Here is a 24,719-nt window from a genome sequence, read left to right as displayed (position 1 = left end):
GACATGGCAGACATATGTAGTGGCTCATAGTGTACACATTTATTCCTCTCGTTTTTACCACCAAAAAAATCTAAGCAGCATCTTTTTAGTTTGAATAGTCTGGAATTGTTATGCAGCATGTCAGCACCAGTTGTCATTTCGATACTCCTTTAACACAACATGCGACTGAGAGCCAACCGTTGGTTGTGTGTACACTATTTTCTGACTAGCGATAGACATAGTAGTTTCATTTTTACAACAATCCACCACACATAACGCCTCACAAACCAGACGATATTGCTTTGCTCATTAGGTTAGGGTTGGGTTAGTGTTACTTGATGCAAATTAATCTGTCCGTTGTCTGTCAGTCAAACATAAGTTGCAGCCGATTGGATAAGCTTCAGACGCTCGAATCCTGAGTACCGAATTTCCAAAGGAAACGCTGTTGTTGAATGTTACCGCTACCATTTTCATCACTTAAAAACAGTTTAGTGCAAATATAACTAATTCCAAAGCACAATAAATAGTATAACATTAATCAAGTAATTGGAGAACTGTCAAACTGCATTACTCAGTGGGTTCACTGATCGGCCGACTAATTCATGTTCTGAATGTGTTGGGCCGATTCCTGACTAATATTTTGAGGGAAAACCAGAGGGGAACTTGTGAAATTTAGGCTGGCTTGTGCCGGTAGAAAGCTATGGTCTAAAAATGTCAAGATCTGCACCTCAACACATATTAGCATTAGCATGTACTTAAGGGCAGGAACAAATAGATTAACTTCTTAAAAGATGGAGGGGGGAGTACCCTGTCTATCAAATACATGTTTTAACATTCCCAAGCAGTTCCCTCATGTGCACGGCACAACAAATGGACAAAAGCTATAGTTAAGGGGGATTAGAGGAAGGAAGGAAACATTCACAAAGACGAGAAGAAAAAAGGCTGATGCAAGACCTGAGTTTATGGTGCATATGCAGAAGCTATGGTTGATTATAATGCTGAATCAGCATTCAGTATTGAAGACCGCTTAAAACCTTTTGAATCTTAACTGTTTTAAACAAATATATTTGATACTTTGACAATGTTGACACAGTAAAATGTGTTTAAAAACAAAACATTGGGAATTCTATAAAAAAAATTGACAATATTGTGTTAGTAGTATATTTTTAAAAGAAAGTAAATAACACAAGATCTTTCAATTTCTCTGACCCAGATAGAGATGTGTTTTCTTGGCGCCATAGCTTATTCCTAAGGTAAATCCCAAGATAAATATTATCGAGAAGGTCAATGTGTGCCTACATACCAATAAGTCCTCCTCCGGCGCTGCAGAGAATGCTCTATGCTAACCAAGGGAAGTAGCAATGCATGTGTATGTTGGTGTATGTTGGTGTGCGTGTTTGTCGTGTGTGTGTTTCCATGTTTGTGTGTGTTAGCGTGCATGGAGGGGTGGGTGGGGAGGGGGGTAGGAGGGGTTGCACTTGCTCACTGTGGTCCAACAGATCAGAGCAAACCCGCCCGATATTAATGGCGAGGTGCGTGTGTGTGTGTGTGTGTGTGTATATGTCTAAGTGGGTCTGGCCCAAACATGGAGCGAAACGTGTTTTTATCTCCTCACCAATCGCCCCTCTTCCCTCCTTGACGCAATGTTGTTTGCTGGTCGCGCCAGACAAAAAAGAACATGTGGACGACACTCGTGCTGCCCTTGGACACATTTATTAAACTTCTAAATTATCTTCTAAATTATCGCCGGGCATATCTGGGGAAGACGCACGTCTTTTGGGGGTGGACTACTTGGCATGGTGAAAGGTTGCGTCACCACCCCTGAGTTCCTGGAGGAGTCGTGCCCGACAACAAGCGAGGCCCTTCCTGTGTGCGGCTTAGGGCACGCTCAGAGTCTAAGCCCCCCCCCCCCTCCTCGCGCCCCCAACTGCTGGCCCCCCCGCTAGCCGGTTTCTATCTGCGTGGCCAGCCCAGCCATGACTCAGCACTGGATGGCCACATGCACAGACACACGCACACATGCATGCGTTGCGTGCAGACCCAAGACGACACTTCCTCTCTGCATCCCTTCGCGGGGGTGTGGGGGGTGTTCTGCGGTCTGCGTTCCCATGGTTTTTCCGTTTTCTTTTTTTATCGTCTTCTTTTTCTGTTTGATGTGTGTAAGATAGGGGCTCCCCAGATGTTGGTGGAGCCCGCCCTTCTGCCCTCATTGAGACGCTGCATGCCGGAGACGGAGGGGATGCACGTTTAGGCCGAGACACGAAGGCGGAGATCTGTTGACACGTGGTCATCTGACGCTGATTGTATAACTTTTGCTTTGTCGAGACGAGGCTGGATTTAGGCAGATTATCCAAGAGTGAGCATTCCCTGCTCTTATTCCTTAATAATATAGTAATATATCTCTTCTTTCCTGCCTGTTTTCTGGAAGGTTTAAATGGTAGAATCGTTTGAAAACATACGAAAACACAAGAGCAGTGGTTGTTTCTAACCATCCATAGTTAATGAGAGGGCAGAACATACACTCTGCTGTATATCATTCTGTGTGTGTGCATCTTGGAAAGAGGAACAGCAATCTTCACACTATATCTGTGCTGCGCCAATTCACACACTAGAGAAAAGGCCATGGCCACATTCAAATTGCTGAGTAGTAGTTTCGGCGACCAATCGTATTCTTAAGCTGCTTCGACTGTTTCAACTTTTGATGTATGGGCAGTGGTGGAAATTAGCCAACAAACAGGAAGCGGGTCGTTATCTATGTACATCATATGCTAGCCTTGAATCTAGGCTTCATTTGAATGGGCTGCTGGCAATAAATCTGATTCCTGAAGCAGCATGGCTAGAGGCTAAATTAATACTGCAGTATATAACTGCAGTACTACTAAAGCTTTATAACTGCTATAAAAGTGTGTCAACGATAACCTTTTATTTTTTTCCAATCACAATTCCTTATATCAATCCCTTTTGACTTTAATTAACTTACAATATTTAATTTCACCTATTTATATTTTACAAATTATAATAAACTGAGCGTATAATGGGGCTATTATGTCTGCGAAACACCACTCCTGGGAACTATCTCAGATTGATACATTATTAAACAACTCAACGTCCTTTTAGTCAATCCAAACACTAGAAAACAACAGAAAAACATGTTGATTTGACTACTTTGAGTACACATTGAAGGAGAACCATCCCCGCAGCACTCCATACAAGCCCCCATTTTCCCTTTAACCAACGCAACGGAAGTCAGGACTCAACATGAGCTGTATGTGTGAGGGTGCGGGTGCCTATCACTAAACATCATTGTTTCACATCTGGCTCACAACCTGCAGTCTACCTGTTGAACCACTTTCCACAGAGCGCTATCTTACGATGACATGACTCACCTGATGAGTCAGAGAACTAGAATGGCATGCCATTATATGGGGGTTCATACCAAAAAAATACAACCATGACGACTAGCGGTCCACATCTGTGCTCTGACCGAAGCCGTAGACTACAAGATAAGATAAAGAGAAAGACACACACACACAAAATAAATGTATGGAGAACGATAACAGTACATAGCCACACACAGTCACTCACACACAGAAGCACACACACACACACACACACACACACACACACACACACACACACACACACACACACACACACACACACACACACACACACACACACACACACACACACACAAATGCAAAATGGGGATTGAGAATTATCAGTGGTGGCGGTGGAAGCACTGTTGCAGGGTGGACCTATTTATATCTCTGAGGTTGGTATCTACTCTCACACACCACTCGCTGCTCCCTGCTATGCCCCACTGGGAAGATGTGTGTTAGAGGCTTTGAAGAGAGGTGGACATACACATTCTCCTATTCACCTATTCTCCATTATAAGGTCATCAGGACCTGTACCCTGATATAAATACTAAATAGCATGGATGAGTACACAGAAATATATGTGTGTGTGTGTGTGCGTGCGTGCGTGTGCATGCGTGCGTGTGTGTGTGTATGTGTAAAAGAGAGATCTGTATTTGTCTGTCTGTTGCTGAAAAAGCGAAATACTTGAGTAAAAGCATTGCTCGAATGCTTTTTGCGTGCAAAATGCTTTTTGAGAACAGGGAAAGGCCTTAACACGGGTGATGAAGTTAAATGATTATCTCTGACAATAGCCCACATCCTCCTGCCCTTCATGCAGTGCTGACCTCGTTACCAACTTCAGTCCGGATCAAATCTGTTGCTCTCAAATCAATTAGTCTGCACGCTATTGAGACTCTTAGCGACAGCACAGAGCCAAGAGTCGACTTTCCAGGAAGAAGAAAAAAAAAGGACTGAAAATCACGAGTTGTCGGTGTTACAACCGTCAACCTGTTCTTCGAATCACTCAGCTTGGCTTCTTTCGAAAGTGAGGGGTGAGACATATAATGAGCAAGCAAGGTGAAGTGTCCCACACACAGAGAGAGAGAGAGAGAGAGAGAGAGAGAGAGAGAGAGAGAGAGAGAGAGAGAGAGAGAGAGAGAGAGAGAGAGAGAGAGAGAGAGAGAGAGAGAGACAGAGAGACAGAGAGAGAGACAGAGAGAGAGAGAGAGAGAGCGAGAGAGAGAGAGAGAGAGAGAGAGGGAGAGAAAGTAAACGGAAGTGAAGGAGGAAGTGAGAAAACAGAGATAGACAAAAGGGAGAGTGTCCAGGTGGTCGGCTTGTAAGCCAAGAGCTCTGAGGGCCAACCTGTGACAACAAGAGGTATGCACGTGGGAGTATACTACGACAGCAAATTTTTAAAATAATATTAAATATACTCCAATTATTTGGACAGTACCGGCACAACCCAAACGTTTTTAAGAACTGATCAATTAAAACTCGGAATGGCTAGAAGAAGCGCCCGTATGACAAGGGTCACATGCTGACATGCTCAGTCGGAGGCGTGGGAAGTGGCGAAGGAGCGCTCCAGCCAAAAAATAACAGAGCCTCCTCCATAATTGAGGAACACATTTTAAAGGAGGAAGCGTTACTGAAACACAAGATAACCTCAGCCTTATACTTCCCAGAGCCAGAGGGAAGCATCAGCTGATCTGGGGAGAGGGAGAGAGAGAGAGAGAGAGAGAGAGAGAGAGAGAGAGAGAGAGAGAGAGAGAGAGAGAGAGAGAGAGAGAGATTGAGTGAGTGAGTGAGTGAGTGAGTGAGTGAGTGAGTGAGTGAGTGAGTGAGTGAGTGAAAACAGTGCTCCTCTCTCAAGGAGGAGGATCAACCTAGATGTAATGGGGCACTATTGAATAACACACATAACTATGGTTGTGACTTCCTTAGAGTGCACCAAGGTCATGGGCCCATTCTTCTAATAAGCAGCAATCTTCATTTGATGACGATATTAAAATGGGGTTTAATAACATGAGCTCACCTTTTTCCTCCACCACAGTCTCTTGGTGGCCTTACAGTCCCACCAGGCCCAAAGTTTGTGCATTACCTACCTATCCACTAGTCAATGGCTTAAATACATAGGTCTACGTATGTCAGCAAAACACCACATTGGGCAACATTGGGCCTTTGTTTGCCTCGACTTTTCCAAAACAATGCTAGCTCAAACCCCAAAACAATGCCGCCATTCTTAAGGCCTACAGAGACAAGTCCCCGGCCACTCTGGCCATTTCCTGTGGTCTGGGAATGAAGGAGCGCATTGGGGAAAGAAAGAGGCTGTGCTAAATGGCCTCGGACTGAGGGAGAAAACAGAATTGTGGCAGGGAACAACCAAGTGTAGCATATTGAAAGGGTGATGCGGAACGTTGAGCAAGTAAAGGAATTGTGACTTTAGAGAACTGTATCTGAGGCCATGCACGCGTGTGTGTGTGTGTGTGTGTGTGTGTGTGTGTGTGTGTGTGTGTGTGTGTGTGTGTGTGTGTGTGTGTGTGTGTGTGTGTGTGTGTGTGTGTGTGTGTGTGTGTGTGTGTGTGTGTGTGGGTGGGTATTGAACGGAAAAGGTTAGAAGTCTTCCACAACAAGGTAATACGTCAACATTGATATTTAAACCACACCAGGCACACTCTTTATTCACACTTGTTTAAAGTGAGAGGAAGGTGATACTTCCTGTATAAACTGGTTACATTCCAGAGGAAAAAAAAGGGTTTGTACAACACTTCCAGCTGTCAAGCAATGACAAATACACAATATCTGTGCATAGTCGCTCAGCCTCTCATTAGCCGAACAGACGCTGGCACGTCGAGTAAAAAACAAAATACAGGGCGAACAGACATAATGACAGAGAAAGATACAAGTATGACGGGCTGAGAAGTGAAGAAAATAAATTTAAGAGAGGAGAGGAGGAAATAGGAGAGGACCACTCCTCACCTTTTCCCTCCCCACTAGAGTAGAGCAGAGTAGAGTTGAGTATAGTAGGTTAGAGAAGGGAAGAGGATAGAAGAGGAGGAGGGTAGAGAGGAGAGGAGAGAAGAGAGGAGAGGGGAGAGTAGGGGAGGGGAGGAAAGAAGATAGGTGGGAGACATAGGCCCAAAAAACATGTTCAGTCTACATCCATCATTAGCCACTAGGCCTACTCAGCTATCGTTTAACATCCGTAATTCTGCAAAAGCTTTCTGAATCACGCTTTCATGCGTAACGACTTCACTAACCTAAACGCACGCGCACAGACACACACACAAACACTTCTCTTACTTGTTATGTATTGGATACATTTACATTTGAGTCATTGTCATGTATTTGATAACGATGAAATTTGAGTCATTGTCAAGTATTGCATACAGATTAAAAATGAGTCATACGTTTGTTTTTAAGTATGTGTTTGTGTCTATCATTTTCTCTTGCTTCTTTTCTGTCACAAGTGTGAACAAATAGTGTGAACAAATGACCTTCCAGGTCCTTCCTCCTAAATCTATGACCAGAATCTTCTCCTACTGCCTATTTTTATCCATCTCCCGCACCCTCTCTTTCCTTTCCTCCCTTCTCTCCCTCTCTTCTTGTCTTAGGCCCCAGGGGCCTCTCGGGATCAAGTCCCTTCCTGGCGGTCTCATCAGTGGAATTCCTAGAAGCCGGGGGCGAGCGGAAGTGCAAGCATGAGATTAACATCTCGGTCGGAGGCACAGAGCCATGCGTGACAGTCTGATCTGCTGCTGATAGCTACGGCTGAAGACCTGCCCGAAAACTAACCTACAATACACTCTGTGGGCTGTGGCGGTGTACGTAGCCAATAGGCTCTTTAACAGTTTACAAACAATGGTGACGTATGTAGGGTACGTGCGCAATGAGGCAACGTGCATACGGCATACGGCAACGGCATAGTGCCGTGGCTTACAAAGCACCCAGCATAGATCGGGAATTCTACCTGAACAAATTGACTCTGAAAAATGATGACCAACTTTCAGATCCATGCACATGCACAGTTAGTGGATAGGTAGGTAGAACACAAAAGCCAATGGCCCAGTCTACAGATATATTCACAAATTTGCTTGAGAAACCTAATGTATAGACCAGATAGACATTACAACCATACAATTCACTGGCTCTACTATGTCCCGTTAAACATCAAGTTTCCGTAAACGAAAACTCAGTTTTTTCGGTCTTGAAATCCTCCCCACCCAAGGACAATTGTCGACAAGAGGGTAAAAGGATTTTGGGGTGTCATATTGACATCGAATAGGCCTGATTCCTGAAGCCATAGGACGTTGCCGGTGGCTCTGATATGTTCGTGGTCCTGACAGAATTCCTTAGAACAAAATGTCAGCTGGTAGGATATCAATCAAACAGACACAGAACAACTGGTCATTTTGACGCTGCCAACTGTTTTAATTAAATGTACAGTATATAGTCTGATAATCATCTGAATGAATGGGGCACAACGTCACTTCTACAAATGCATGCACAGATTTTTGATGATGTTAACTGTAAAGGAGTCGATACACACACACAGACCGAAAAGGTCTGTTGTTCAATAATCAAATTTAAAAACTAGCCGCACACTGTGTGTGTGTGTGTGTGTGTGTGTGTGTGTGTGTGTGTGTGTGTGTGTGTGTGTGTGTGTGTGTGTGTGTGTGTGTGTGTGTGTGTGTGTCTGTGTGTGTGTGTGTGTGTGTGTGTGTGTCTGTGTGTGTGTGTGTGTGTGTGTGTGTGTGTGTGTGTGTGTGTGTGTGTGTGTCTGAGTGTATGTGTGTCTGTGTGAACGTGTGAAGGTGTATTTTAAAACAATCTCAGATCTCATAGTCGTAACTTCACTTTCTGGGTGTTGTGTCAAAGAGCTGGGACATATTCATTATGGTCTGGAGCGGTATAGAGTGATCGGATGGTAAAAGTGTTTACAGGAATATGCACTACATTTGCCATAAACTGCATTGCCTCTTTTTGCAATGTGTTTTGAATCGAGTCACTTGGAGACAGTGGTCGTTTAAAGAACAATAAAGCTTAGTTTAACTATTTGGTTACCTATCCTTCAATAATATTTTTTATTTGCTATTCTAAATCTGACTTGCTTATTATGAACGGGTCATCAGCATTTAAATTACACTGGCTGTTGAACCGATAAACTCACTGGATGTCCGTTAAAATCATCTCAACTTCGACCCCATAGGAAAGGAATACTAAACAAAGTAATGCAAACTGTTTTAGCTGCTGTTATCCACACGTAGGACTACACACACGCACACACACTGGCACACACACACGCGCACACACACGCTCACACACACACACACGCACACACACACACGCACAAAACCACATGTATTCATCATTAGGCACATATGGATGGAAATGGAATGTAGCTTGTGTGGGTGGGTGCTTTGGTAGAACTATAACCGCACATGTAGACCTAGTAGCTTACTATTTTATCCTAAATGTGGATATGCATGACGATTGTGTGCTTTCGCGTATTATCGTCCAATCGTACTATTACGGGACACGGACACTCACATGATGGCGCACACTCGTCCCATGATTATTTTACTACAAATTCACATTGAAACTGAAAAGACTTTCTCACTAAAATGTACAAAACATTAACTTATCATTTTCAATGCAAACCATCTATTAGACTGTACAAACATTCATATATTATCCACAAACAATGGCACAGCCACATAGTAGCCATGGCCAATATAAGCAATTCCATGATGATTTAGTTAATCTCCCTAAAACCCGTTATGACCAGTAGACTTAAAAGGCAGCACATAAATAATGAAAACAAGGCCAATTAAGCATGCATTACTGTGTAATAACAGTTGAAAATCACTTGGGGGGTACAGGCCAGTACGTTTTATACGATATTAGGCCTACAATATACGGCCGAAGGTCTAACAATACCTTTTAAAAAGTAAGGAGCCCTTTAAACGCAAACACCATCACACAAACATTAAGATAATTCGACGAATAAGCGGGTCAGTAAATGTATATGTCTACTTTAAAACTGTACACAAATTAAGTTTGTCCCGTTGGTATGCCTTTCTATAAGGTTCAGAGGCGTTTTTGAGTGTCCCGGGCGGCGTGTAGATGTAACTTGGAAACAACATGGGCACTTTGTGTCAGAGGGCTTTTCTATTGACAACATACTCACGTTCTCCGTTATCTTGGACAGGCACCCACCACTGCACGACGACAAACCAGAAAGTTGGACTTCGCATAACGGAAATGCGTTGCGAAGCATTTAAAGTACTTCAAACAGACGTCGTCGTCGGTGAAGAAGACATACACATGGAATAGAAATGGAACTTGCATGCTACATCTTCTGCTAGCACCTCTATCGCCTTGAATACATGCAGTAGATCCCTCTTCACCCAAACTTTCAGGAAGGAAACTTATGCGCGGAAAAAAAAAGTGGCGACTCGTCAAAATGTGCCGCGAGGTCCGCGCGCTCCTCATGGTTCAATAGCGTCAAATGGCTACCAAAGTAAAAGTCCATCAAGCTAAGTACCGTTAAAGATCCACGGAAGGTAACTTTCATTTGTGTATTACTAACGTTAAACTTTTCTGGATATACTTTGCCTTTACAATATTGTTTTGTCTTTTCAAAAAAAAATCGTCGTTCATCAGTAGCTTTTTCAGGAATTCGACGCAGTGCTTTTATTTTGTATATAATGGTACTAGCATAGCGGTAGTGGCTGTATTAAAAGTGTTGTCTTGACTAACTAATTTCGTTTCCCATATTCCCAATGAATCCACCATCAAATGTGTGAACAATGACGACAAAACGAGAAAGATGCTAGTCAATATTAATTATGTTGACAGTCATTCTTTATAATTGTCTGATTTACATCGTAGATCCGTTCGCATTGGGGTACATATTATAGTTACAATAAGTAGAATTATAAATATTCAAATAAAGTAAAAAAAATATGTTACCAAAACAATTGACATTTTGTTAGTAGACCCCATTTAAGTTATGTAGATAGATACAAAGAAACTAAAATTGAATACCTTAAGTATAAATAATTTGTATCTAGGAAGGGCATGATTTTAAACGATCAATAGCCTGAACAATAATGTGAAAAATATTAAATAAACATCTGAAGACCAATATGTTAATGCCCACAAAAACTGTAAGCTCTAAAGTTGATTAAGTGAGACACCTGGTGGTCATTGTTTAATATAGCACAAAATATTGTGGTTCTAAAATAATTTTTCGGGTTTTCTACCAGAATCCCCCATCCACCTTTCAATATTATTTCATTTGGCCATTCTACAATACAAACCTAAGACTGAAGCCAATTATTAAGTAAGTAAATCATCACAATTAGACAATTACAATGATCTTAATTGTTCTTCATTGATCTGGTTACTTCATTAACATGTTCAGATTAGTCTATAAAATTGCCCTGCATATTTTTTGGTACAATTATTGAAAACACGTTTTCATGTAGAAGATTTACGATTAAATTCTACTATTTATTAATTCACATCCACTCCAGATAACCTTCAAATCTGTAAATTACATTTAAAAAATGTTACTTTTGAGACACTCACCAACCCACCAACATTTACATTCAAACTGAAATCCAACATTATGTCAAGAAACCTTGTGTTGGATTGGATTAATTGGGCTAAAGCAAAAACACATTTTATTTCTCATCTAACTACTCTTTCCAATAATAAACACTGATAGCTTTGTTCACTTAAGCAGGTTGAAAATACTCAGCTATTGTCACAAACCAATTGCGGATTGGGAGGCTTGGATAATCAACATAATATATATTAATCAGTAGAAAAATAATGAACACCCCCCCCCCCACACACACACAGGCCGTGATAATAACAAGAGGGGATGTTCAAGGCATATGTTAATTAATTTTTATTAAACTCTTATGCGATTGATATATTGAAACAATGGTCGTTTAACATGATTTTCAGTTTTCAGGTGAATGCTATATGTTAGTAGGCATTGAATACAATGAAAGCAAACAACACAATGTGTGTCTAAGGAACCACATTCTCTTAACGCCCACAGGCCATTTACCAGAACAAATGCAGTAGTGTTTCTACAAAACAAAGATACAAACATACACTAAAATGAGCAAACAAGTTAAGAAATATCACCATAAACCATCACCGCCTTGGATGACTGGAAAACAAACAGCAGTTAAGTGACAAATGTTGAGGACACAGCATCATGTAGCTGCTGGCAAAAAAGAGCTAAAAATACCAGGGAAGCGGGGCTCTTAGCAAGGCGTGTAGCTGGCACTGGGGTCCCTAGCGTCGGCAGAGTTGTTACGCTCCCTGACTGTAAGCACCAATAGCCTGCAGGCTGAAGCTCACCCTGATAGGGAGGTTAGCCAAGGGCCATTTCACCCCCGGTGTCGGGAGAGGATTGGGAGGGGGGGAAGCCCAAGAGCATCATCATTCCCATCTCACACAAAAGACCAAACAAAACGATGGCTGTTGTAGTAGAACTCTGTCTATCAATAATATAAAAAAGCGTGGAAAAATACAAAATGTTATCTTCTTTGGCCCTTTGATTGGGTAAGAATAAGACCATATGATGGTGGAAATTTGTTTCTAGAGGTCAAAGATGTCACAAATATAAAAAGTCCTCATCAGTCCCAAAAGATCATTGATATTTTAGTTAAGGTGCCTAACATTGTAGCATCGCGTATCAACCTGTTTACTTGGCATCGCTGTTAAAGTGAAAAGTTTCTGTTCTCCTTATTTGGTCGGGTTTACACAAGTAAATTTATTCCTCTGTGACAGACAAAGGAAACCCCTTCCTATCATTTTAAAAACCAACTTCATTCAGGCATGGTCCCTTATCACTCTGGTTGAGTTTGATTTCAATATGTCTGTAATGCGAGGAACATCGGAGTAGAATGTGTTGGAAGGAATGACGTGAAATCAAAAGCATGTAAAGAAGTGTTTTTTTTTTTGTTGGTTTGTTTTTCAATCATTGGCTCTGTAGCCACTCCCCTCTGAGCAGCTCCACCTCCTGGCCGTACCACTCATGGAGCTTTGAGAAGCAAACGGTCCCAGGCGAGACCGGGCTCTCCAGGGATGCTCCTCTCCTCCTGGGTGGCACCGGGGGAGGCCGGCTCCCATCAGCCCCGCTCCCAGAGCCCGGATAACCGTCCCAGGGCACACAGGGAAGGGCCCCGTCCCCGAAGCCGTTAGTCAGCGCAGCAGGCGGCTTGCTCCACGCTACTCCATTCTCTCTAGAGGGCCCTAAGGGGAGATGGGTTTCTTCCTGGACACTCCTCTGGCTGGAGAACACCGCCGCCGAGAGAGCTCCACCGGACGAGGAGGATGAAGACGTGGAGGAGGCAGAGGATGCTCCGGATCGGGTGCGGGCCAATGGATTTCGCCTGGCAGATTTGGACTTCACCAGCGGACCCCCGGGAGCGGCCGCAACCAAATCGCCTCTGCTGGCCTCCTGGATCTCCTCCAGCTGCCTCTCCAGCTCCTTCACCACCAGTCTCATGTAGTCAAAGCTGGCCCGGGACAGCGCCTTCACCCACGACTCCATGGCCGCTTGGTTTTCGGCGGCCATTTTGTAGATACGGGCTTTGGCGCAGTCGAACTTGATGGCGAAGGCGAACTCCTCGGCCGACTCACACAGCTCCACGGTGCATCCTTCCAGAACGATGACGCCGATGGGCTCCCGGCTCTCGCGCTCCTCAAAGTAGAAGAGCATGTTGCCCTTCAGGATGAACCAGCGGCGGTGGTAGGCCGTGTTCCTCTCTCCCTTCTTGACCAGGAAACCCGTCTTGTCAGGCGGGGACTCACAAGTAGCATAGTGCGCTACGCTGCGTTCGTTCAACTTCATTCTGCCTCCGAGGATTTTTCAATCTAGATTTGATGGAAAGAATACATAGGTTTAACGTATTGACCACATACGTATTTATAAGTATTGCACCTCTATTGCGCTATTGACCTAAGTATTGATCTAATAACTGATTAGTATTCAGTTAGTCTATATGTCAAGGTCAAGATGCCACCCTACAGCCAAGGTCATTTCTATAGTTATATAATTGTGAATTTGTAATGAATGTATGTAAATATATGGCCAACAAAACATTGCATTGTTGGTGAAAATATGATGTGAGAATTTGAATCTAAATAGATCTCATTCTTTAATTGGATCAAGCAACATGTGAAAAACCCAATGATCCCATACGCTTACAAAGCATACACACACGTATTCAAATAAATAATATTCCCTTATATATAAGCAAAAATAATTGGTTCAATAACTGGCTACTGAAGATAAGGAACCAAACGCTACTCACCACACAAGAGAAAAGGCATAGGCTTACACGAATGGCTTTGTAATACAAATGTTACCGTTTAAATACACTTACGTCGTTATTTCATTGACGCCTGCACCTCTCTCGAGGGGCTATTTGGCATTCTATCGGCGTAACGTTACAAGTCAACATCTCGCATCCTTTCTGGTCTGTTTCTTCTCAACAGTATTTTGTATAGAACTCCGATGCATCAGAATCTCTGCAGACAAGATGTTAGACAACACACCTCTTATTGGTATGCACATCCGCATTTAGTTTGAAGTCACAGAACGCAGAGTTCCAAGTTTCCCAGTAGTTAAATGCATTCTTATATGATTCACCATCATTGGTCACATGCTTTTGACCCATCAGCTCTTACACGGCCGCAAATAAATCGTGATACTTCTTCACAGTCTGGAAATGTTTCAGGGTCAGAATCCTGTGTGATGTGTTTATTATTAGCTAGCTTGTGATGGCTACATGCGAAAAACAATATTGAGGCATTTTTTTATAACAATACACTGTCAGCATTTTTAGGGAACTTCGCTACAAACAACCACTTTGCTACTTTTTAACGTTACATTGAGGTTCACATACATAGTAACGCAGCACCCGTTAGATAATCGGCGTTCTGTACCTAAAGCAGCGGCCGTCTTCCCTCTCTCTGTCAGATATTTTCATCAGGATTTATCCTCCTTTTCCCTTCATCATGTTCCTGCCACGTGACCACGATAACCAAGGCTGCTGGTGCGCGCTCCCGTAGACGCGGCACAAGGCAGTGTACGCGCTCAGTTTAAAAATATACTATTATCTTAAATTAATTAAAGTAACTACATGCTGCATTATTGATAATTAGTTAGTTGTCGGCAATATGATGACATAATACATATTATATATATTATATAATATGGGGGTTTTGTATCCTCCATTGTCCCACATATTAGTGTGTTTCTCCTCCTATAGCTATACCACAGCTCCATTGTAATATTTTGGTGTAAGTGCTGGTTTACAAAATAGTGACCAAGAAGCCACTATGAAGGACACTTGCCCAAGTATCTCCAAATGAAACCCATTAGCCCATTGCTCCTGCTGTATTCCATCGCTAATCGTGTGTATTGTGCTGCTCCTGGAACATGCTAAGAAAGCCCTTGGCATCATTGATCATTGGGATACTGCTGGAGTCAGTTCAAGTCAACAAGCCATCAACTGGATTTGGTTAAAGGAACATTTGGGAATTAAAGTATGTAAACATCCAGCAACACTATTTAGATACAGGATACTCAAAGATCACACTAAGGAGCAAATTGAAGAATAGCTGTGTATGTATTATGAAAAAATATCCAATAAAGAACGAGGAGTTTACAGTGGGTTCCCCTCAATGAAAACAACAATAACAGCAATAAACATTGCACATTTTCAAACAATCATACAGACACAGACACAAGTTTTAAGTGCAAAGTGTGTACATCTCACAATTTATTTTCCATATCCAACAGTTGATCACGTTTGTGGATACACACAATAACACACATCAGTGATATCTGCTTGACCTTTCATACTTCTTTAAGATCCTTCTTAATTGTTCCAGGATTGGTCGGTCAAGGTGTCCAATGAGAACTACTTGGTTGCTTTCAGTAAGTGTTTGCGAAGGGTTAGTTTGGATGTTCTTCTCCATTGGATGTTTTGCCCCTATCCAACTTTGTTGTTTGTATCCAAAAACTCGTAATAAAACCTAAAGGTCAATTCTAAAGGCCTATATGCCTTGTAAGTCAAACTTTTGTTTTAAATATCACCAAGATACACAGAAAAAACATCCGTTTACGAATTGTGTGAAACAGCGACTGTCAAACTAGATGCCTTAATTGGGGTTTTGATTTGGTTTCTAAGCCAATAAAAAAATAGATATCAGTAAAACACCTCTAATCAACATCACCAACATTGTTTTTCCGACACAGTTGTGGAAAGGACAAGCATTCAAAAAGATCAACATTTCCTAGCACGGCTGTTTACGTGAACGATGTTCATTTTGGACCCCGTCAGCACAGCTCGCCTTATTGGTTGGTCCATAGTTTGCTTCTTCCCCATTATGATAATTGCTTATCTATTATGCGTCTAGCCCAACTCTCTATTGTTTGTGCCCTGACCTAGGAAATTATTAAAATTAATCGGATTAGCGGCAGGAATAAAGGTAACCATATTCTTATCATAATTGGAAATAGATTGGGGGGAACTGGGATGGGTTTATCATCAGTTATGTGTAAATTTGGTCACCCTGTCCAACTGTCTTCTCCAGGGAGATGCATAGAAAATAAACACAGTGATGGGAGGACAACGTGAATGAGTCAGACATGCGGTCATTCAAAGTCATGCCTCGCCCCCCCGCCCCCCCCCCCCCCCCCCCCCCCGCTTTCATAAAGCACAACTAGGTATTTTGGTTTACGCCAGTTCAACCCCCTTCACATAAGACTTATCTCAAAATATTTAATACAATGATGATAACCTCTTTCAATATATTTCTGTTTATGCCCTGCAATAAAAATCATGTACCTCATGATAAATCAGATTGCGCTAGCCCCCCTCCCATTTAACACGTTATCAAAAATATTATCTTTTTAAATGTTAAAGTCTCCATAAAAACGTTGGAAATATAGAATACACATGTACATTTATATTTATATACAAAGGAAATTTGATGCAAATTAATACCCCTCGTAAAAAGGATTAATCTAAAGCTGTAGCTTCTGCAACAAGACATCCCTCCATGTTGTCGTGAAACAGCTTGCGTGGCACCAGGTGAGTATTTAGACGCTTTATCAACATAGTCTGCTGGACTGCGTCGTCATCGCCTCATCTTCATCTTCATCATCTTCATCATTGTTGTCATCACCATCCTCATCATTATCGTTGCTTTCCAACCATTATTTTTTCTGACGTCGAGTCATCATAATGCACATCATGTTGACTGCGAAGCAACACATAATGACATAATTCGGATGGGCCTGATAAATGCTAAGATAAGAACCCTGTTTCCCACACAGCCAGGCAGGGCCTTCCTCAGAGAAGAATAATATATGAGTATTCTGGAGAGAGAGCAGAAGCAGCTGTAGTCGTTGCTCAAACTGTGGATGTTATCATAACATTATTAACACTTGAGCGATACCTTTTTTTCTTCTTCACGAAAGGTATTTTAAGATACAAATACACCTTATTTCCCAAACAAAAACAAGTTTAAAATGTAGAAAATCTGTGCTTGAGCAAGCACATGGCCTTCAGAACCACAAACTGTTGCCATTTAATAAAAATAATGTTGCATGAATGCAATAAAATGATCTTTATTGCACCTGACAAAACGTGCACATGGTGTGTTCATGTGCACCTGTAACACCATGAGCCTCGACTAATGTTTCTGTTTTTACCATGTGGTTGCATCCTCGTCCTCTCCTGTTTAACACTTCTTAGCCCACTATTTTCCTTTCTGATCCAACCACGATTAGCAGACGTGGTTACCATGGCGAGGAGAGCTCTTCACTTCTTCTCTTCTGATGGTTGGAGAACCCAAAGACATAGAGGAAGGAGATGGATGTGCTCAGCCAATACCTGTCCCGGTTTATGAATCGACATGGGAGCTGACCAGTTCACAAAAATTCCTTCTTCGTTTCTTGCCAAGATCTCTGCAGGACAACAGAAGACATTATGTTATACAATTGAACAGTCACAGAAAAATGTCTTGTTTTTAAGAAGCAAAGGACCCACACAGTGATAGGCATGCACACGCACACACACACACACACACACACACGCGCGCGCACGCGCACACGCACACGCACACGCACACGCACACGCACACACACACACACACACACACACACACACACACACACACACACACACACACTCCAAAATACAAAGCTTTCCAATTCACAAGGAAAATAGCCTTCCTCTTGGCTGCTCTGGAAGTGGGCCTTTTCTCTGAGGAGTGCAGGAGGGAGTGAGGTCCCATCTGGGCCACAGTGACTGCTGATACTTTAGGGGACACTGGGTTCACCTTTAACCAGAACAAGGTGCAGCTGATGCACCTTAGTGTTTTTAACAAGCTCCACAGAAGCGTTAAGGGGCCCTGATCAATTAGTTTCCCCCACATCCCCTCTCGCCTAACAAATTGTTCACATACAGGGACCGTGTGGTCATGCCCATTTTACTTCATTTAAAAAAAGAAACCACACACACACACACATTTGAACAGTCAAAGAAAATGTCTTGTTTTTAAGTGGCTATGGACCCACACAGTGACACGCATGCACTAACACAGGCATGCACGCACACACACACGCCCACACAGACTTGGGCGCGCACACACACAGGCATGCACGCACACACAAATACACACTTTTGCTTTAGACATGTAAGGCAAAAGGCAAAACAGTGCACTAGACAAGCCAGCATCCATGTATAATACTAGCACAATTTACTTGTGGGTACAGTATGTAGGTCAAGTGTGTTTTCTTTTCTGCCTTCTTTATGTAATGTCACATTACTCCAGTGCAGATGTGATGCCTTGGGCTGTAGACAACACAATCATTTGGCTTTCCCTTGTGTTCAATCTTTAAGTCTTTGTAACGCATTTAAAATTGTATCTTTCAAGCCCTTTCGAAGTGCTGACAATGGAGAGGAATATGCAAATGAATGTATAGTATTTGCAAAAACAAACATACGATCTGGGATGACAAAACGGCAACAACATTCTGACACGAAAAAAAGCGTATTAATATTCATTGGCAAATCTGCTGTTGACGCTGACATGTTTGTTGGTTTGTATTGTGCATTGTGTTCCTCGCTGGAATGTAAACAAGCACGATAACTAAAGACAACACCTTCGATGAAAAGACCCATGAGTAATAATAGATTCAACAAACCTCTAGAATTGGTTTTACAGTAACAAAGGAGAGTTATAAACTGGCACTGACTGCAAGTGCTACAGCGTTTAATTGATACATTTCTCGATTGGCAGAAAATAATAGAAATCAATCTCATTTTGATAAATGATTAACCGTTAAAGTCATTATAAAAGACAAACATTTGATCCTTAATTTTTAGTGTTTCTTGGCTGCCTGTCAGATAAAGCAAGCACATTTAACCCATTACTTTGGATTCTTGTAAATTGTGTAAATTGACATTTTATCATTAAATGAATTGACTATGAAAATCCTCATTTGTTACAGCCCTACTGACTGTACACCTGCAAGACATTGATTTAACACATCTGACGCCAGCCCAACACAGCCCAAGGCAATCATCACCAGTCAGTGGATCCAGCCGAGCCAACCAGCCCCCGGTCAGTAAACAAGGTTTGCCTGCTCTCTAGCTGGCTGCTTCCATCCTATATGACCAATGACCATCTCTTCCGGTTGCTGCTAAGTAGGGCGGTGTTCAAATCAGCTGATCTGATTATGATTTAGACTGGCAACACTAAGCTGTCGTGACATTATGTGTCTTCATGGTCACACCATCAATTATGCTTAAGAGCATTTGGAGATCACCCTTCGGGCACTCAGCAAACGCATTGCACTGAGGGGTCAACGGTCAACTACAGGCCAGCCACAAAAGATACACCTCCCCAGCAGATGCACCCTCTGCGTGGTCTGCGGTGACATCATGTTGTCTGGAGAGCTGGGAGTCATCATGTTAATTACCACGCAGCATAATCGGAGAATGTAGACCCTGCAGCTGCCAAGATGCAAATAGTCATGGCATTTTCACAGCAATTGTGAGCATGACATGACTATTTGCTTGCCTAAGCACCATATTTGTCTTAACCTCATAATTATTCATTGTATACACACAAATGAAAAAGTTATTCCTCGGCTGCACACGTAGGCAAGTAAAGCAGGAGGAAAAGCAAAACAAATTTGCCAAGTCAGATGTTTCACACTGCATTATCACTGGATCTCATCGGCCAATCAGGTGGCTCTCGCCACCTCCTTACCCTAATAGAGGCTCTTCAAGGCCAATTCCATTCCGATAGCAATTAAACATGTGTAGGCCTTATATATATGTATATATATATATATATATATATATATATAAAATGACTGTGTGAATTAATCTTGTTTTTTCAGCCCTATTTAGCCTTTCCTCTAATAGGTCACATAGATTTGCTCAAAAACATTTCCCTGGAGGAAATACATATGTGTATTTCATACGTTGTCATGACACAACCACACCCACTCTAGTCCTTTCGGCTCGATCCCTGCACCTAATCCACCTTCTTGCTGGTCCCTAATAAATCCTGCATTATGAACCGCCGGATGGAAGAGGAATTAATATTTTACGGGTCTAGGTGGAGACTCCTTGTTAGGTCGTGGAGGATCCCCAAGGCTCAGTGAAATAATGAGAAAGGTTTTGGATTTCGGTTTGAGCAAAGACAGTCAGATAACGAAAATAACTTAGGAGCTGATCTGCATTGGCCTCCTCTTGCTCAAGTCAATCGGATCCCCCTTTTGTAGCCTGAGTTAATTTGATGTCAATGCCAGCTCATTTCGGTCGCTTTTTCTTCTTCTGTTCAGTTGTTTTCTGATTTCGATGTGGAATTAAAAATAATATGACCCAACTGATCTACTTTACATTCATCCATGGTGAATCTGTCCACAGCAGACACACACACACGGACCCACACATACACACAAGCGCACACAAGCAAACACAAATACAGACACACACACACATACACACACACACAAGCAAACACAGACACAAAAGCAAACACAAACACACAAGCAATGTACTTTCCGGCTTCTCAACTAAACTTGTATCCTCGTCAATGATTTTTACATATCGCCCAACAAAACTGTATCCCATGGTAGTGTATGTTAAAGAGGTGGGGGTGGGGGGGCACGTATCTGTGTGTGTGTGGAGGGGTGGGTCACCACAAGTCAATAAAAAGGCACAAGCTCATTCTTTCTTTCCCGCACACTGGATCAGATCAGCTCTTTAATAATAGCTCCCCCACCCACCCCACCCACACGCGCGCAAAGGGGATGTGCTCAGCGCGTCGGGGCCGCGAGCATGCAGCTGCTGCAGAGTGGGAGGCGAACGTCATCCCAGCTCAGGAAGAGCAACAGAGCCGCCACAAGAACAACAAGATGGATGGATGGATGAAACAAACAGGGAACAATCTGGATAGAAATAACCCTGAAGTCTCTATTTGTGAGGGAGAGAGAGAGAGAGAGAGAGAAAGAGAGGGAGAGAGGGAGAGGGTGAGGGAGAGAGAGAGAGAGAGAGAGAGAGAGAGAGAGAGAGAGAGAGAGAGAGAGAGAGAGAGAGAGAGAGAGAGAGGGAGAGAGGGAGAGGGTGAGGGAGAGAGAGAGAGAGAGAGAGAGAGAGAGAGAGAGAGAGAGAGAGAGAGAGAGAGAGAGAGAGAGAGAGAGAGTGAGAAAGAATAGAGGATAAGAAAGAGAAAGAGAGAGAGATAGTAGAGGGTAAGAAAGAGAAAGAGATACTAGAGGGTAAGATAGGGTGAGAGAGAAGGAGAGAGAGCGGGAGGTGATAGATGGAAAGATCCACAGTGCAAACAATAATCATTATTATTAATAGAGGGAAATAGACTAGATTGAGAGCAGAGAGAGAGAGAGATAAAGAGGGAGAGGTGGGTTGCGAGCTTTAGGGAGTGGGTCAGTGTAGGTGATTCAGCCCTGAGTCATGATGGGGGAGTGGGTGCTCAGCCTCCTCCCTGCAGACTGCAGCTCCAGCGGGCCTACAGGGCACCCAGCAGGCAGCCAGCCTGGAAGCTGCTCCCTCCACTGTTGTGTGTAATCAGAAGGAATGTTGAACCCGCTATGCTGATCCAAGCCAAAATATGTTGCATTCATTCTGCATTCTCAAGCTATAGTCTGGGCAGAACGTTCTCTTTCCGTTCATTGTGTGTGCAATACATAATTCACAACATGCTCAATTCCCAGCTGTTGCAATCAAAACACAACGTGATACACATTAAGATTGAGGCTTGCTGTGGCTTTGATTGTCGCATTGATGAAAAATTGTAAGAATTTTACCTGTACCATTTTAAAAAAATAGATAGTGGTAATTGAACTGTTACATTACAATATAATGTAAAATATTGCATCCAAAAATCTGATATCAACAAATGTGTTGAACTCTGCTGTTCATTCTGAAAATATGAGATTATTGGTAAGTGAATGGAGACAAGGACAAGACAAACATGTTGACAATTATCTACAGCTACATCATCTACAGAGTACAGACACATGTGCACAAACACACTTACGTGAGCAGGCTCTGAGTGGGTCAATGCATTCCAACCGACCCTCCACGACCGTGTACATTTTTTAATTCACCAGTCCAATGTCAATGTGCTCTATACTCTTTCTTATCTTGCACCATCTGTCCATCTTTAGCCTCTGGTTGAGTTTGGCTCTAGCTCATCTGTCTTATGGTTGAATAGCTCTTCCTGATAGGAATAGATGCATGAATTAATGAGCAGGGAAAACCATATATATATTGGACCCCCACATCAATTCAAATACACACATGCACGCGTCCATGCACACAAATGTACACACACAGACACACAGACACTCACACTCACACTCACACTCACACAAACACACACACACACACACACACACACACACACACACACACACACACACACACACACACACACACACACACACACACACACACACACACACACACACACACACACACACTTTGCTTCTTTTGTTATCTCGTCCCTTCTCTCCTCCTCTTTGTGTTCCTCAGCTTGGAAACTGTATGCGGCAGCAGTTGAAAGCTGTGTCAAAAAGAATGTTGGTTAAGGAGCCGTGTGAGCAGCACTGCTATCTCTAGTAGTCTAACCCAACTAATTAAGGGCTTGGAGGACAGTCCTGCTATTCTCATCCTGCTGCAGGGCATGCCTTATAAACCATGTCTGAGCAAGTTTCACCATCAGCACACACACAAATACACACACACATGCACACATACACACCTACACACAAACACAGAGACACATGCGCAAGTATGCTCACACACACGCACACACACACACACACACACACACACACACACACACACACACACACACACACACACACACACACACACACACATATACACGAGAAGGCACGCACACACACACAAAACACACACACACACGCACACACACACACACACACACACACACACACACACACACACACACACACACACACACACACACACACACACACAAACAAAAACACACGCACGCACGCACACACACACACTTGTTCAGTGTAGGTGTGTATGTGTGTATATTTTATGTTATGTTGTGTAATTGATAACTGTGTGTGTTTATGTGCAGATATTTACATCCTCAGATATGTGTGTAACAATGGGGTCTCATGGATGGTGTAAGCAATAGGTGCACAAGGAGCTGAGTGGTTGGGATGGTTGAATGCAAGCCACACTATTGATATCATGTTTCTTCTTATTATTACTCTCACTTCTTTATGATACATTTTTTTGAATAATATTATTTAATATTGAATATGTTACATGGGGCGCCATAACTCGTGGACAAACCTAAACGGCCACGCCGCTTGCCTTGTTTGCCAAACGTTACTGAAACTTTGATTTTGGGCCTTATTTTACATCCAGGGCCGCCTGGATAGATTTATATTTTTTATAAATTTCAAAAATGCTGATTTTGACCATTCCGAAGGTGAACAACTCATAGATGTCAAAGTTGGTACACACACAAAAACCTTGCGAAAGCACATGACTCAACAACAACCCACTTTGGCAAGATGGGGGACGTTATACTGTAACTCGCAATCCGACAACAATGATCAGGCCCATTATTCAACCAATCACAAGTCTGCTTTAAAGTGGCCCAGGGACTTGGAACCTGCTCATTAGCCTTGCTAGCATTAGCATGAGAATATGCTCACAGAATATTGGCATACGACTCTAGCTCATGCTCACACACATTTTCTTCAGAACAAAATTCATGTCCAGTTTGTCATTCAAATCATCTTCAAATCATCTTTTGCAAAGCTGCATTTTTGAGTTTGAGTTAACAAGCCTAAAAAGTTTAAATCAAGAATGCACACACACATTGCCCCCCCCCCCCCCCCCCCCACACACACACACACACACACACACACACACACACACACACACACACACACACACACACACACACACACACACACACACACACAGACCGAGGACACACTGACAAACACACAGTTTATGTACTCACCTCTTCACAGTCTTCTCTCTGCGGGTATGCCTCTTCAAGCCCACGGCAAAGCCTTTGTCTATTCTACTCGCTTTCTCCAATCCTGGCTGATTCATCCCTCTCTCACTTTCTCCGTTTGGATAATCCGCACACAGTTCAGCTTCAGTAGAAAGCCCCCATAAAGTAGAAAACACTATGAATGATTCAACAATGTTTAAGGTAGACGGGATCCGTGTCAAACCGTGGTTGTGGTCGATTTACGAAGGATGGTCTTCTTGGTTTGCTTGTGGGAATGCTGGAGAGGGGGCAACGACAGTAGAGGGCCGTCTGCCATGGACGGATAGCCGTGGCTGAACGGCAGGCCGCCGTTTTCCAGCGTGAGTTCTCGAGGGAGGGCGGGGTGTCCGTCGAGGGGGGAGGTGGCGGCACAGCAGTGCACCGGGCTGAGCCTGGCGTCACCGGGCTCGCCCTGGAAGTGGCGGTCGGTGGTGTCATCCATCACGTACTGCAGGTCACAGTCCGGGCAGTAGCCGTGGTATTGCACCTTCTCACTGAAGCGGACGCGCTCTCGCGGCTCCCGGCCCGACGTCTGCGGGCACTTGTTCTTCTGGTGCCGGAGGAGGGGCATGGGTCTGGGCAGAGTAGGCACCAGCCCGGCCTCGGACAAGCCGCTGTCGTTGGAGACGCAGTGGCGCGGCGGGGAGAACAGCTCCCTGGTCGGGTGCATGGAGAACGCGCCGCCGCCGCCGCCGCCGCCACCGCCGCCGCCGCCGCCGCCGCCGCCGTTCCTCA

General features: G+C 43.3%; 3 protein-coding genes across 5 annotated transcripts in view; all 3 read right to left on the bottom strand.

The window, feature by feature from the left end:
* Window positions 1–9,791, bottom strand: part of sh2b3 (SH2B adaptor protein 3) — a 38,220-nt gene extending 28,429 nt beyond the window's left edge. The window contains exon 1 of one of the 2 annotated variants that reach the window (XM_030358420.1): window positions 9,532–9,791. The gene's annotated coding sequence lies outside the window, so the exon portion shown is untranslated. Of the gene's footprint in view, window positions 1–1,282; window positions 1,415–9,531 lie in introns of those variants that run through there. The other variant, XM_030358422.1, reaches the window with a different exon arrangement.
* A 1,054-nt stretch (window positions 9,792–10,845) lies between these two features.
* On the bottom strand, window positions 10,846–14,429 carry pheta1 (PH domain containing endocytic trafficking adaptor 1). Of its 2 annotated transcripts, XM_030358424.1 has the most exons (3): window positions 14,322–14,429; window positions 13,760–13,904; window positions 10,846–13,247 (listed from the first exon to the last, which is right to left on the bottom strand). In XM_030358424.1, exon 3 carries the CDS (start codon window positions 13,222–13,224, stop codon window positions 12,349–12,351), a length of 876 nt encoding a protein of 291 aa, XP_030214284.1. In that variant the 5' UTR covers window positions 13,225–13,247; window positions 13,760–13,904; window positions 14,322–14,429; the 3' UTR covers window positions 10,846–12,348. The 2 variants fall into 2 exon arrangements, with proteins under 2 accessions (XP_030214284.1, XP_030214285.1); XM_030358425.1 differs by lacking the exon at window positions 13,760–13,904 and having other exon boundaries at window positions 14,322–14,428.
* Window positions 14,430–16,092: 1,663 nt separating this feature from the next.
* The window catches only part of prr16 (proline rich 16), a 12,893-nt gene continuing 4,266 nt past the window's right edge, over window positions 16,093–24,719 (bottom strand). Inside the window, exons 2-3 of the mRNA XM_030359896.1 lie at window positions 23,949–24,719; window positions 16,093–17,355 (exon numbers count right to left, since the gene is read on the bottom strand). The exon at window positions 23,949–24,719 is cut by the window's right edge and continues 358 nt beyond it. Coding sequence (XP_030215756.1) covers window positions 24,163–24,719 — 557 coding nt within the window. The 3' untranslated portion in view covers window positions 16,093–17,355; window positions 23,949–24,162. The remainder of the gene's footprint in view (window positions 17,356–23,948) is intronic.

This window comes from Gadus morhua, chromosome 6, assembly GCF_902167405.1.
Source record: "Gadus morhua chromosome 6, gadMor3.0, whole genome shotgun sequence".
NCBI lineage: Eukaryota > Metazoa > Chordata > Actinopteri > Gadiformes > Gadidae > Gadus > Gadus morhua.
Note: the sequence above shows the minus strand (reverse complement) of the source record. Positions and strands in the feature narration are given on the sequence as shown.